Below are 16,600 nucleotides of genomic sequence, written 5' to 3'. Positions count from 1 at the left end.
TTCCTTAATGAAATTGAATCGGATACCATTATAATGCCATTAGAAATACTACCATGAAGATAATCTAGATCTATTCAGATCTACTACTGCTTTATCTTTCATGGCTCACTGTTCTTTTAAACTGCTATGGTAATAAGCAGAATCTTTATACCTATCAAAGGCATACAATTAAATTTTACATAATGCAAAGAAAATGGTCTACATTTTATTGTAAAAGTGGAAATATTGATGAAAATTATGCAAAATATTTTTTAAACAGTTATCAAAACTCAGAAAAAAATTATCCAAAATAATAAATTTTTATTATTAAGAAATATTTAAATCTTATAACAGTTCACATTGTTTTTATACTATAATAATATTTTCAAAAGTTATCGAGAAAAAAAGAATAAAATCTCTATTAATTTTTAATTGATTGAAATGTCCAAAATATTTCTCATAAATGCATATTTCCACTCAATAAAAGTATACACATACACATGTCAAATTTTCTAAAATTAACTATCTGGCTTCTAGAGTAATAACATAAACTTAGTCTACTTTATTATTAGTTGAAATTTCTAAAAAAAACTCTGTTAAATGTCATAATTTATTCATTTTTCAATTTTTTATTCAACACTGTAGATCAAAGAATCTTGTCTATAAAGAAATTATACTCACACATTCTTCTTTTTTATTAGTTGGAGTTTTAAAACTCTATTAGTTATCATTATTTATTGTTGTCAATTTATCTAGCTCTAGATCAAACGAAAAATGATTTGGGTCTATAGAATAACAACCCACACATATAATCTTCTTTATTTTAACAGCTGTAATTTTAAAAACTATATTTATTGTCAATGTTTTTTTCATTAAAATTCTAGATATAGAATAAACGATCTTGCTTATAAAGAACTAAGACGCAAATATTTTAATATCTTATTTGCTGAAATTTTGAAATTTTTGCTTGTTGTCATTGTTTCTTTGTTATGGATTTTTTTTTTAAAATTCTATATCAGATTGCCTGGTTTGTAGAGAAATAACGCACATATATTAATGCGCTCCGTTATTATTAATTGAAATCCTAAAATAAATCTTTTTTTACTGTCACTCTTCAAACACTTGGTACCTGGCCGAGAAAACTACATATACTTGAAATATTTTTTCCCGAATGAAAATTTCAATCATTTTTATATTATCTACCTTTCTTTGCCTGATTTTTTTTCTTTTTTGTGAAATAAATCGGGGTGATATAATTCATGCTCTAGATTAAAAGGAAAATGATTTTAAAGAATCCTAGCACAAATATATAAAATAAAATAATTAAAAAAAACAGCATCATAGAAATATCCATCACCATTCAAATTTACGTATTAAGCTCAATACAAAATCTTCAATGTCCCTCTCTTCTATATTTCTCCACTCATTATCGCTTTTATTAGGAAAAAATTTCAGATTAGTTAAAAAAAATATTTAAGAAATCTTACGCTTCTTTCAACCAGAACAAATAGCGGAATGACAAGTTCAAACCAGCTATAAGAATTGTGACATTTTTTTATATAGCTACGTTCGTTATTATGCAATAGTCGTGAAAAGCGTTGTCAGCAGCAACCAATTTACAGTTTACCTGTTTTGAGTACATTTTTTTTTCACTGAATGTTATGATGGAAATTTCCATCACGATGCAAAGAAGGGTTAAGTTGAATGAGTACACTGCATTTCAAATTAAAATCTCGAATTCATATATAATATAATCATGTGATCATGGGCATTTCTAAGATTTTTTTTTTTTTGAAATCTCCAATTTTGCTTTTGCCAAAATGAATCATTTGAGACATTAAATTGTATCTGAAATCCTGTTGAGATTTTGAATAACACTTTATTTTAATTTCGCCATGTAAGTGATTAGTAAGAACAAATTTAAATTTGCCAAAAATGGTATATAAAAAATTAAATCAAATAATAATGAAAGAAAATTTAATAGTTTTATTAGTTTTTAAACATGTTGGAATACCTCAGCATTTATCACAATTTTCTGCCACTGGGAGAATTGATCTGCTAACAGTTAACTTATCTGGCTAACTTTTATATATTTATATATATATAAAACTCACGTATATTATTAGAATATAACTCATTAAATTGCCAGAAACAATCTATCTGAACTGAGTTAAAACATTAGATTGATTTCTCTATTTTTTGAAAGATCAGATGGTCTAACTCAAAAAAAATGAACATGCCTTTTTACATTAAGCAGAATGTAATTAACCTACTGAAATGCCTGGCCCTTATTGGAATGTAATTGGAATAGAAAAGCTTTCATGCGTAATATTTATAATATACTAACTACTTTTTTGTTTAATTATTATAATAAAGGCTATCCTTTTATCATTTCAAAAGTTTTGTAATTAAAATAAGAAAATAATTTGAAATAATGGAAACTAATTTTTCTCCTTAAGTTATTGATTCATAAGCTCCCATTTAGGGAATTTTGAAATTTTCATATACCATTCGGTGTCAAAATATATTTGGTACACCTAACTATTTAGTTTCATTGTATATATATATGAGTCAATGGTGTGTTTTCTGTGTTTCGTTTCTTATCTCATATTAACATGCCGGAAAATTTGAATTTCTTCTAAAAGTTAAACGGAACAGAATTGCCAGATTTAAAGCATTACATTTTTGGTTTCTTTTTAGATTAAAACGGAATACCGTATATTTATATGTAATTTAGAGGCTATAGTAACAATCTATTACTTATTCAATATTTTTTATTGAAATGATTTTTTTAATCCTTTTATAACGATACCTTTTTTTTAAATTTTCAAATATTTTCAAAGCAAAATATAATTATATTCGCACACTGCATCTTGTGCATATATGCAACGTATCCGGCCAAAAATTTCCAAAAAAAAAAGTAGATAGTAAATTCATTATATAAGTACAATTTTCCAAAATGCAGAAATATACGAACGTTTTAAAGAAATTTTGAGACACAAAAAATAATAATGTAACAAAAAATATGAAAACAAACAACATCTATAGTTCTTTATGATACAAATTGTTAATCGATACTTTTATTATTTTTTTAAATTCTACTAGTGCGTTCTCAGAACAGCTGTTTTATGTAATTTTGCTTTTCAACATTAAAAAAATATATTTCATTTAATTGGGAAACATTTTCTTCACTTCACTTGAAATTGAGTGGCAAGCTGAGATTAATTTTTAGAATTCTTGAAAATTCGCTACTCCAAATTTCTTTCTACTTAAAATATTACAATTTTTTTAATAATTTTCATTTTATTTATTACTTACTTCATAGAAGACGCAGATAAAAATGACAGGAAAATTTAGCTACAGAGATCCTTTGATCTAATTTAATAAGCTTTAGAATTCTTTTAAAACAAAATTAAAAATGCAGCTAAATAAAATTAAAAGTTAAGAATAAAATAAAAATATCAAAAAATAAGCTGAAGTAATTCACGCTTTCACTGTTGCCTAGCAACGGAATATCTATAATATTCTTAATTTGAAAATCGTCTGCATCTAATTAGTTATTTAAAAATATAATAAAAACTGAAGATAGAAGTGAAAAGAAATTAAATATCTATCATTTGAAAGATAGTATTTTGAATTTTAAGATGGTGTTAAAATACTTTTTGTAAAATAATTGTCATTGAAATTAATGTTAAAAACTTATAAATTTTAATCATTTTCTAATTAACTTTAAATATTAAATTTTTAACTTTAAAAAATGGCAATATTCAGTCTCTTAACTTAAACAATAAATGTGCGCATTTAGGATGAAACCAGGGTAGGTTTTTAGGATAAAAAGTATACATACTTATACAGCTGCAATGAGTTGTATTTATATAATCACTTTTGGTCTGAGTTAAGCAGATACTAATATGAATATTCAAATTGTTAATAACTGATTTTTTTTTTGGTTTTCAATCATATTTTAAAAACCATTGAAAATATTTATTTGATGATTATTTTCAATGAAATGATAGCGAGGAAAATCATCGTTTCATCACCATAATGCTGGAGTTGATTTCTCAACTTCAACAAATATCTTCGAAGTCCAGTGAGCTTGTGGATGTTAATTTTGTGAAACTTCAGACGTTCACCATCGCTGTAGGATGCCTAGACAATATAAAAGCTGATTCTTGTTGGTTTTTGACATTTGGATGCTACTCAAATTAGTGAAAAGAGACACGATCGATAATTTGCAAATTTGGTTTTAATTCCTATTTTAAATACATTTTATGCCATCGTCTGGGAATAATCAGTTCTCAAGAAACGCATTATTAAATTCTCAAAGAGAGATATACCTTATTCATTTCCATTAAAAATCCTCACGAATGTTTATTTTCGTATATGCATCATTATAAACAAATTGATTATAAGAGATTAACATTATTTATATCTAATATTTTTTAATAACTAGCCACCTTTAGCTAGCGGTAGTTCATAAGGAATATTGGATTTGTTTCATTTTAACTAAACATCTTATGCATAATCTGATATCCATGATTACTTTAAAAGTTAATTTTAAACATAACATAGTTTTAAGCATTAAATTTATGTTATTTTAATAACCTTACATTTCCTGTGTTTAATGGGATCGTAGAACATCCAATTTGTTCTGTGGCATGATTTAATCATAAATTTGATGCAGTTTGGCAGAAATTCATTTTGTCCCATCAAAGCTCAAGCTCATCCAACCAGCGGTATCAGAGAACTGTAAAAAAACGTAATTGTCTCACTCATCTATTTTCAATTTCTTATCCTTTTTAATAATAATAAAAGAATTAAATTTTAATTAATAAATTTAGTAATTAAATTTTTGATAAATCAGTGTTAATGTCTTGAATTTCAATTAGTTCATTAATTAAATGTATCATAAAAATGTATTTTTAGATTGTTGAATTCAAGAGGATTAATTTTGTATCATAAAAAATACATTTTTTTTTAAATTTCGAAATGGTGTTAAAACTATTTGTTTGAAGTAGTATTATCGAAAATTATTGGATAAAAATTTCTAATTGTCTCTTAATTTCTTATTAATTTAAATTCTAATAAAAATTTCAAAAACTGAAATGTTCCGAAATGCACATTCCCATTTTACCAAGTATCTACTTACCAAATTTTGTTCTTCTAATTCAAATAGTTTGCACTGTAGAATGCCAAAAATACATATATACTGAAACACGCAAAGAGAAAGTGAGAAATATTAATTCTGCTTTATTATATTTGAATATTTCTTTTAATGTATTTAACAAGATATATTACGTTATGCGCGGATCATTTGAATGAAGGGAGATGTATATTATGCGAAAGTATCTACTTACAGTTTGTATCAAGCACTTCGTTATTACATTGCTTTCAATCAACATAATCTTTATTGATTAGATCAATATGGAATGTCAATCTATAGAAATGAGTAATTTTCAAACAGAAAGCATTTGCATGGCAGTCCACGAAAATGCTTTCAGTCCACGTACGAATCATTCGGCAATTTACAAATGTGACATGGCTGATTAACCAGAGATTATATGCTTAAATGTTGCCCCTAGTGGACCACGGAATATTTCTAAATGACGTACATTGGAAAATCCGTAAACCATCTGGGATTAATTTAATCTGCTTATGGAGAACCGTGATTTGCTCTGTCTGTCCAGGGTTTTATTCCTGTTCAATACTGTCATGGATTATGCAGTCTATACATTAATCATGACTTCAACGAACAGCGCACTTACAGTTAATGCTTGAGGTATATTCATAGAATCCTAACATTTTATGAAAGGAATATTTAATTTACGCTTCTTGAATGAGGATGAGAATTTTGATTAAATAAACATTTTGAATTTAAATTTGGATATTTCTGGATATCTATTTTTAGTCATATTTCCTAATGAATTCTTGAATAAATTTTATTGTATTGCGTGAGCAAAACTAATAAATAAGGCTTCTTCTCCTTGCGTACAGCTGCCCACATTGCCACCACTGAATAAATAAGGCTATGTATATTTTAAAATGAAAGAATATTGCAAAAAACATTTACTAGAGAATAATGTTCTAGTTTGTTTATTGTTATTGTTGTTTTTTCATTTGCTCTCTAAAATCTACGTACTTTTTATGACAAATATTTTTGACAAAATGTTTACGTGTGCCTTATGTGTTTTGCAAAGAATTTTACATGCCAATAGCAATATAGTAAAAATTTAGGAATTATTGAAAAATGGAAATGCAGATAGACTTTAATCAAAATTTTCAATTACAAACGGGCGTTAAAAGCAAAATTATAAAATCGTCATTTCATTTCAAAATGTGATATTTTCTATATGTTTGCTTAGTTTGTTTTTATGTTATTATATATTACTCCAGTTAGTAGGATTTTAATGTTTAGTGCTTGTTTCATTTCAAAATAACAGCAGTGATTCTGAATACGCTGCTTGAAAAATTTCGCATGATAATATTTTTACATTTTTAAATTGGATTTTATCCTTAATTAAAACAAGCTTTAGTGTTTTTTTTTCTTTTGGCCTTTTGCTACATTATCATTGATTACTATGAATCATTTTGCTTGAAATTATTTATTGGATTAAAGAAAAATCACTTGTTTGGTGCAGTATAACTTAAATGCTGATTCTTGTGCTATGAAATTTCAGACAAACCTATTAGCAGAGAACTTATGAATATAACCTGTGAAAAAAATAGTAAAATAATACACATTTTCAACGCTTCAAAAAACAGTACTTAACTCCAGGGGATGTTTAAGAACTCAAAAAACCATTCTGCATGTTTCTAAATTTTTTAAGGGATGTATGGGATGTCTGATTTCTGCATATCATGTAGGATGAGTAGTAACTATTGAAGTTTTAGTGTCTACGAAAATTAATTGGTGAATATAAACTACAGATATATTTCTTAAAGAGAAAACTCGAAATAATATTTTGAATATTCTAACGATTTAGTTCATTTAAGATAAATGAAATATAAATAATATTTCTGATTTCTTTAATTATACCTTGCTACTAAGAGACATAAAAATTGTATAATATATAATGAGTAGCAGATCACTCTTAAGAAAAAAACACTATTTTTTTCACACATTAAGATAAAAGTGAGGAATGGATACGAAGAAATGGTATGTATTTCATAAAATATGCATTATTTAATATTTTATAAAAAATATGCCAAAATATTTGACACGCAGCTATGATACATTTTATCATTTCAGCATTACAGCTCATATATTCGTAAGCATACATTTTTTGGATAAAAATATTTATTGTATAAAAAAGACGTTTTGTGATAATGACAGTTTTGCCATTATAGTGCTAATGAGGTACCGAAAGTGGTCCACTGGGAAATGATTTTCTCCATAAAGGAGTTAGTATGATCGATCATACATCAGAAGAAGTTAATGGTTAAGAACTATCAACACTGGTTCTTTAGGACAATCTCGAAGAGTCATGCATTGGATCTATCAGGAGTGTTTGATGATTAGTGTCTTAGTCATAATTTATCTTAGATAAAATTTTCTGATAATAGCTGAAAATTATTATCAAACTGGGCACTATAGTGATATTATGTCCATAGGAATGAATCAAAGGAAATGATTTTCACTCCAGAAGTATTTATATGAAGAATTAAATTTCTAAAGTAGAACTAATTAATAATAGTCATAAAAGGCCTTTGAAGACAATCTATTAGATAATAATCTGTGCATGCTATCTGTGCATTTTTTCAATGATATTATCTTTTTCAATAAGTGATATCTCTGATTCTGAAATAAGGGAATTTATAGGCACTCCTTTGCTACGAAATGTTAAGATTTTGAACTAATCAATCACTACTTTTTTAAAAACTCTCTTTAATGTTATTACATAATGGTTAACAATATTTTTTGTTTAATTCAAATTAGTAGTCTGCCTGTCACCAAAAGAAAACAAAAACGCTCGGTTGAAATTCAGACGACTGCACGGAAAGTTCTGTGGGTGAATGTAAAACTTCATATTATTGATGAACAGGAATGCATTCGAATTGCTGTTGCCAGAGTGTATAAGTAAAATTCTACTAGAAAATTTTAGAAGCAAAGACGATTAACAATTTCTATCATAAAAACTCATTATTTATTTATTTAAGCTCAGCTTATTGTTTAATTTTGTCTTAAAATGAATGTTTAACTTATCTAATACTTCAGAATTTATTAAAAAACTTTGCAGTACTTATATAAGAAATATTTTAAATTTAAGGAGAAAATCTGTTGTCGACGATTTTTAAAATCGTCTACTTCATTGAAATGATTGATATTTTGATTTAATTAATATTATAATATTAATTAAACATTTCAGACTATAAAAGGATTTTTTTATTACTACAATAAATAAACACATATAAAAATAACAATATCTATAAAAATTTAAAAATATTTTTTTAAAAAAAATATAGTTTTTATGCAAAAGAAGTACACGTGCAAGGATTTTATTCCTGTGAATCTCTGGGCGCCTCTTCTACTGAAAATTATAAATCACAATTAGAAATGGAATAGATTCATCTCACTTATTCGACAAAAATAATCTTATTATTAATTTTATCCGTTCTGTTTGGAACATATTTGTGCCAAATAATAAAAGAATCATTATTGTAAATTTGTACAGCAAATAGTTGATCTTAAAATATATAAATTATCATTTAATAATATTTATCTTTAAAAAAATATTAAGAATTTAACAATGAATAATATTTTAAAAATTTTATTGCATCACATTTTATATTATTTATTTATTCCTTTTGTAAATTTTCAATGTAATCACTTTTGCCAAAGATACAATGAAACACATGCTATTCCTATTGATGTCACAATTTGGTCAAACTGCAGTAAAAATTAACGAACTCAAAAATTCTTCTATGATTCTGTGATTTACGAGATTTAATAAATAAATAAATCCGTGAATATATAAGACAAAAATATTTTTCATATAAAATAACAAATGATTTTAATAGAAATAAAAATGGAGAAATTCGTAGAATATTATTTTTATTCTATGAATTATATCTCAGTTCCATTAATTAAAAAAATACGAATAGTGTTTCATTTATTAGATGATTTGGGTTCAAAATGGAATATGTCTAGAAAAATAAAAACTCAATTTTTGGTTTATATTAATTTTATTAATAATCAGTATTTTTCTTTGAAATAAAATTTAATGTATTTCAATATTTCAGTTTTGTTTGATGATTTACCTTTGAAATGATTAAATATCCAATCTTATAAATTAATTTAAAATAACATAAAGCATATGAAACACTTTTTTTAAAAAATTGACAATTAACTTGTTAACTGAGATTAAATAATTCCATTTACTTTTTATATTCTAACTTTTGTCTTCAGTTGTAGAAGTTGAATCGCGTAATCTTTGTGTCTCAATAACAAAGTAACTGAAGTGAAAATTTATATTTAAATTTATAAAAGAGTTTCCCGAATTGATAAAAGTGTTGAATTAATTAAAAGTTCATGTTCCCATAGCTTCTTGTTTGGCGATTGTAATCGACAGCCATGTTGCATATAAATCTGAAACCTGAAGTTTCATATTTGTCATGAAATTCCTTTGTTTTCTGAAATATTTTTTGTACCGTTAAGGATTTGTTTAGAGAGATAAAAGATGCAGTTCAAATATTGTTATAAAAATTTAATTTTAAGTGCTAAAAATACAAAATTTCGTATTTGCATAGTGCAAATTCTTTCTGTAATTCAAGTTTAAAAGTCTTCACTGTGAAAATTGCAATTTACTTTTTGTAAATAGAAAGAAACATAAAGAAAAACTGTATTTTTACTTGAAAAAAAAGTTGTCTGTATGGTCCATAAATCTGAGTTAAACTGAATAAAGAGAATTTTGAAATTATGCCAGAACATCCAGAAAAAACTTTTAAGAAAAAAAAAAGACACTTTAAAAAGAAATCATCAATATAAATTCAGAGACTAACACACTTTTAATTCTTAATTATTACTGTTTTATTTTTAATTTATTTGTTTAATTTTTCATTTGTTTTTATACAGCTTCATTTTGAATGGCGAACAGCAAATATTCTTCATGAAATATTTGATATAAGCATTTCTTCAGATGCTGCAGAATCACTGCAATATAAGACGTTGTCCTTTTAATGTATGTATAATGTGAATCAGAAACACAGTGTGTCTAATATTTTTTTTTTCATTTAGGTTGCTCTCTAAATATATATCTTAACTTCAGCATGACTGCAGTTACATTCATCATGTGTCAGTATAGTAAAATGTGTATGAGCCATGAGACAGGGGACGGGTTTAGTGTTCCATGACGGCAATCAGAGGAACTGGGGTTATTTTCTTGACACGGTACAAGATGGCTGAAACCAAAATAGCTATAAAGCATTTTAGATTTAGTGGTATAAAAAGAAAACATTGCTCATATAAATTCCAAAAAGAGAATACTTATATTGTACATGAGTTTGTCGGAGATTTTTAAAACTAAAGCCTCGTGAAATGTGGACGACAGTAGAAGTATGTCGTCAGCATAGATGATCTAATATATTTTAGGAATAATTTATGGCTTCGACATGATGGGAATTCTCCGCGCAAGACATCAAATGCGATTGGCGGTGACACTGCAGCAATAAATAATCGGATGTGGTTTCCAAATCGTGGTCTCCACGCTCATTTGTCCTGAGAGCATTTTCTTGTAGGAATGCATCTAACAGCAGGTGTATGCGACCTCTTCGCTAGCGCGGCAGTCTCCAATGTGTTTACTGAAGGTTTAGTTCATGTTACTTGATATAATATGGAAAAGTTCAAATGTATTTGTAATAAGCAGAAAGCAACAATCTGAGAATGCAAAGAAAGCCATCTTAAGAAAACTGACTTTCTTTCTCTCTTTTTTTTTTAAATACGTTTCACAATTTGATAATTTTCAGGATCAAGAACAAAATATGCGCATTTTAATATTTACGGTTTTAAATTTAATGCTCTCGGGGTATCTATTGTTTTTTTTTTTTTCAAAAAAACAATGATGTTTTATAACTTAATACTGGTAGGGAAAGAAATTTAGAAGAGATTATTGGCTTTTCTTAAAATCACAATTCAAAGTATTGGGGTCTATCTTAAAATATCAATCGTTTACTTTAAATATTATGAGAAAAAAATTAATCATTTGTAGCTTTTTAAGATTTTTGGGAGTAGATTCATTTATTTGTGCGTCAATGTATAAGATTTACGGATCTAATGAAAATCTGAGATTGGAATGAAATATTCTATGACTGATATAGAAGAATAATTATGAACTGGAATAATATATTTATTTTGTGTTACATTCTTTCCGCATACCAATTTTTTTAGAAATTTCCTATTTATAAATAATTATATACAATTGAAGTGTATTTTTTTTATTTGAGAAGTATATTATAAATCAAGGGCGGAATTACAACACTTTTAGATTAGGATTAGTTTGAATAAGACTGAACAGAATACATGCTGGCCATAATGATATTAAGTATTTAAACAGAACTAAATATTTTCAAAAATCAAAACAAATATTACAACACTTTACGCCTCTGCATATTTTATATCCATTTTTCTTTTTATTTTGTGTGCTTGTTTGTATAAAATTTTTGCCGTAGAAGTATGTGTAAAGAAGATTTTATGTAAAATATGTGCAGACCTACATATTTTACAGAAAAACTTTCATTTGTATTTTTTTTTCTGCTAATGACATTTCACTTTCTTTTCTTGAAATTATATAAATTTAAATCAATATGAAATTTAAGATTTTTTCTGAATTCTTCCTAATAAATATTTTTGTATAACTTTGTCTCCTTAAATTTTAAAATATTGTTTTAAAAGTCATGATGCTGTTTTAAACTGTAATTATCTTGAAATAGTTATGTTTTAATGAGATGGAATGTTTTTTTTTTACACTTTTAATCATTTTTATTCATCTTACACTTTGTTTCCTTTGTTTCATTGAATGGTAATATTTATTAAAATCTTCTCATATGACCATAGGACGTATTGACAAAACAATTTTACAAACAAATGTGAATTTAAAGATGGATTTAAAATGTTTTCTGTGTATAAAAAATTATTTTAGATTTTATTTTACTGATTTTGTTAATTCATGTCCTAAAGATTATAAGAAATTGCTTACAGCTAACTGAAATACCTGTATTGCACAATATAGTATATTTTTGTTATTGTTTTATCACCCTTATATTGTGGAAAACTATTAGGTGGTGTGTAATAGAAGAAAATTCTTGTTATTTCGTCAATTTTTTAACATTAAGTTAACAAGAAGTGAAAAAAGGTGTCATTTTAAAGCGTGCTTTAGTTAGTTTAGTAATAAAAAAATATTTTTTGATTAACTAATTTTTAAAGAGACTTCCTGAATAATTTCCAATTATTACTTTAATTTTAATTATACATCATCATTGATCTGTGACTTTTCATTGACCTTGACGATTATTTTTATTTTACATATTCATTTTCTTTACATATTGTTACCTATTTCTCTTCTTTGAAAAAAACATCTTCTAATTTGAGCTTATCTGTGAAATGTGTTAAAATATAAACTTTTAACCAATGCTATGATTTAAAAAAATATAGTAAAATAATAAATTTAAAAAAATATTATTTGATCCAGTTGTTAAAAAATATACCTTGCATTCAAACATATTTTTGTACACATTATCCATGTTATTTCTTTTAACAAGTAACGTTAGACGGGAGTCAAAATAAGTCCACGTTGTTTATTAGCTCTGATTATTACGTGGTATTTTGTCCTTGATTTCAATCATCTCCTGAGTACCTTCAAATTGCTCTTTCAGCAGTATATTGGTAAAAGTGTGAGTATGAACACGCGTGTATAACCAAGTTATTCTTTTTCCAAGTTTTTGTTGTTATTTATGGTGTCATTGGTTCCAAGTTTCTGAATCTGCTTTTAATTTGAATATTGGAAAAAGAATAAATACATATTCTTAAAATAATATTTTAAAATATTCGTCATTTTTCGTTAAATTTGAACAATTATTAAAATTAGTGTAATTCCGTAATATCTAAACGAAGTAAATACGCATTAAAAGATTGTTGAGGTTTTCCTTAAAAAATCTTTCAAACATTTAATATTATTATTTTAAATATTGTTAGTAATTACATGATTTTTCAATATGTATTTTGTTTCCAAAATAAATTCCAATGATGTTTACAAAAGAAAAAAAAGAAAAAGAACAATGGAGTCATTTTGACTCCATGTCTCTGGTCACTTTAGGAAAATCATGTATCTAGTTACGAGTTAAATTAATATTTACATATAAAATTTTTTAAGTAGTCTGTTCTCATTAATGTCAAAACTAAAACTCATTAATCGATATAAGCAAAAATACAATGAATTTCACTCTTTCAAAAATTTCCCTTTACCATTTGAATATCGAATATTACTTTGTGATAAATTATTCCAAAACAATCTAATTTATTTTTCAGCGATTAAAATTAAAGACAGAACTATGCGAAATGAAATTTTCCCGAATGATTGATTCTCAAATACAGTTCCGTTCACATTGATAAACTTTCCTCTCTTTAATTGCTTAGCAATTTCATCCCAAGTATGATTACTGAACTAAATATCCAGTTTTAATCAATATGCCAGTCAATTTATTTTCAAAGCTATGAACTTTCAAGCATAATTTGATCATTGAAAGTACTAGCTAACATTTCGGTGTTTCTGATTGCTTCTAACGTTGGTGAAATGTGTAGATTAATCATTGTAAATGTGTCCATAACTCTAAAATCTTATTAAAGAAAGGATCAGTATTGGATACATATTTAGATCCTAATAATTATCTTTTAATTTCAGGTAGAATGACGAATATAATTGTATTTTATTCAGAAAACTATAATATTTCGAATTCAATATTTGATCGAGAATGCATTTTGATGAAATTGTAATAGTTAAAGAATATAATAAAATTTGTTTATACAGTTACTAAATTTTCGTAGGTTTTAACGTGAAATTGTGAACTAATATGCAAGCTCTTAATGGATCAAACTATGAACGCTGATTTTATTATTTTGGAACATTTAAATAACTAAAATTTATTTAATATCCATTTTGTCCTTTGAGAAAAAACTCAAATCTTATTTGGTAAAATTCTCTAAAAATTTTAATAACATTTTATCAGTGAGAATTTCTATGGTTAATCATGGAATGGAGAGTTAAATTTAAAAATTTGAATGTTACCTGCAATTATTCTTATGAATAAAGCTTTTAGAAAATAAAATACAGTAGTTAATTATGTACAACTAAAAACTATTATCATTATTTCGTTCAAACTGGCTACCTAACAAAAAAGTTAAAACGCATTGTTTAAAAAAAAAAAAGATTCAGTGACTGCGATGAATATTTTTTAATGCTAGAACTGTCGATGTTAAATATATACCAACTTATACCACATCCGCCAAATTGGCGGGATTTTGACCATCACCTTTCATTGTAACTTTTAACTTAGTTTATATAAATAAAAGAATATAATTTAATAAAAAAACATTTAATATAATAAATTATTAATTATTAATAAAAAAACAAAAAGTTTGATAATGATTGCGTCAAGATTACATTTGCTATTTAGCGTTTTTTCCTAAACTGAATCATAGTTGGAATAAAATATATCTCATTATAACGGCTGCCAAAAACTTTGGATCAATCATTATGATCTCATATGAAAAATGTAATTCAAATTTTTCCTGGAAATATATAAAAGCGATGCATAAATGAATGTAAATATGTATTGATGCGCATTATTGCATAGATGATGTATAAAATATCAGAAACTTTGAAATTACTAAAGCAGTCATTTTGACGCGTCTTAGTATAAATAGGTATAGGTTTCTGTTTTCGGAAATTAAAATGGCTGAGTGGAATTGACTAGGAATATGTAATTGCTCATATATTTCATTAAAAGTTGCCATAAAGTTCTAGAACAATACATAAACTATATCAAAATTTTTTAGCATAAAATTTGAAAACCGTCAAAATGACGGTATTGATAGTTCTAAATTTAATTCATTTATATTATTGAAATAAATATAATACTGGTTTTAACAAAGCGAACTTTTTGTGCAATTTAAATTGTCAGAAAATTTATGCTTCTGTGAATAAAAAGTAGTTTTCCAAAAGATAATTATTTGAAGTAACACCATATTTATTAGCCATGAAATGAGACACATGTCTGTAAAAATATTTAACATTTTATATTGAGATGTTAAATCACAGTTAAAAACTTTAAATGTGCATTTCACAAATTCATACAAAATTTTATAAAGTCTTGCTTATGATGTTAAATTACTGAATATTTTCCTTTGTTGACTATGTCCAGCTATGTTTCTCTGTACCATTTTTTTAAGTCATAGCTCTCTTCCAAAGATAAAGTGTTCATCGTTTGCTGATGAAATGGGCGATTATTTTATCCTCAGCACCCATTGTAAGAAAAGAAAGTTCTTAATTACGACCATCTATTCCAAACCTATAAAAAAATCAAATAATTAATGTATCTCTCATAATTGTCATTTTCATAAATGTATTAAGGATATTATCATTGTTAAGATCAAACAATTAATGACCTATAATAATTCAAAAAAAACGATTTATCAATAAAAAATAAAAACAACAAAACTCTTTTTAAAGCTTTTATGTAATACTTATTTATTATTTATCAAAAAATAATATTCTTTAAATATTTTTTTTTTCCTTCTGTACCTTTCTCATTAGTACTCTACATATGAAAACTCTTTCTTCTCATTAATCTCTTACCACAATGTACTGTAACTTTTAGTCATAAATAGAAGCCTTTAGAGACTACTTGTTTCACCATGAATAATATCAATGTAGAATCTCAATTAAATCTATATTGCATAACCTGTTCATGTTCACATTAACTAAATACTTATAAACATTGAATTATTAAATATATAAGGTTGTATATTTTTTAACTTTCCTTGAACAAATTTCTGTTCAATCACTTGACATTCCAAAGACTGACCGGAATTATTCTTTTCAGGATTAATGAAAGACAGTGACTTATCAAAAAAGACATAAAAATCCTACTTCCCACTTCACAGGATAATCGCCATTGATTTCACTCTAGTACTGAGGTAAATACAATAAGTTGCACGTAATATACTTTTTTTAAAAGATGTGAATTATGATTAATATTGTATGCATATGTGAATCATAAAGAATATGAGAGTCAAAGGAGTGAATGAATGTCCAGTGAAACTAATATTATATTTTCTTTGCTGCAAATTTAAACTTCTTACATCTTTTCCCAAAATATATACACTGAGTGGCCAAATTTTTATGAACACCCCGTCAGTACAGTGTTGGACCAACTTTAGACCGTAATACTGTGTACATTCTTCCTGGCATAGATTCTGTGAGATGTTGGTAGATGGTAGGAGGAATTTGACCCCATATCCAATGAAATGCACTTTCCAGTTCCTTCAGATTGGATGGCATTGGATTCAGCTGTCTGATGCTCCGTTTGATCTCATCCTACAAATTCACAATTGGATTGAGATTTGGTGATT

At 26.0% G+C, this 16,600-nt stretch overlaps 1 protein-coding gene across 1 annotated transcript in view; it reads right to left on the bottom strand.

Annotated features, from left to right (window-relative positions):
- Positions 1-15,231: 15,231 nt before the first annotated feature.
- The window catches only part of LOC129967030 (neuroligin-4, Y-linked-like), a 176,228-nt gene continuing 174,859 nt past the window's right edge, over positions 15,232-16,600 (bottom strand). Inside the window, exon 9 of the mRNA XM_056081662.1 lies at positions 15,232-15,537. Coding sequence (XP_055937637.1) covers positions 15,513-15,537 — 25 coding nt within the window. The 3' untranslated portion in view covers positions 15,232-15,512. The remainder of the gene's footprint in view (positions 15,538-16,600) is intronic.

This window comes from Argiope bruennichi, chromosome 4, assembly GCF_947563725.1.
Source record: "Argiope bruennichi chromosome 4, qqArgBrue1.1, whole genome shotgun sequence".
In the NCBI taxonomy this organism is placed as follows: Eukaryota; Metazoa; Arthropoda; class Arachnida; order Araneae; family Araneidae; genus Argiope; species Argiope bruennichi.
Note: the sequence above shows the minus strand (reverse complement) of the source record. Positions and strands in the feature narration are given on the sequence as shown.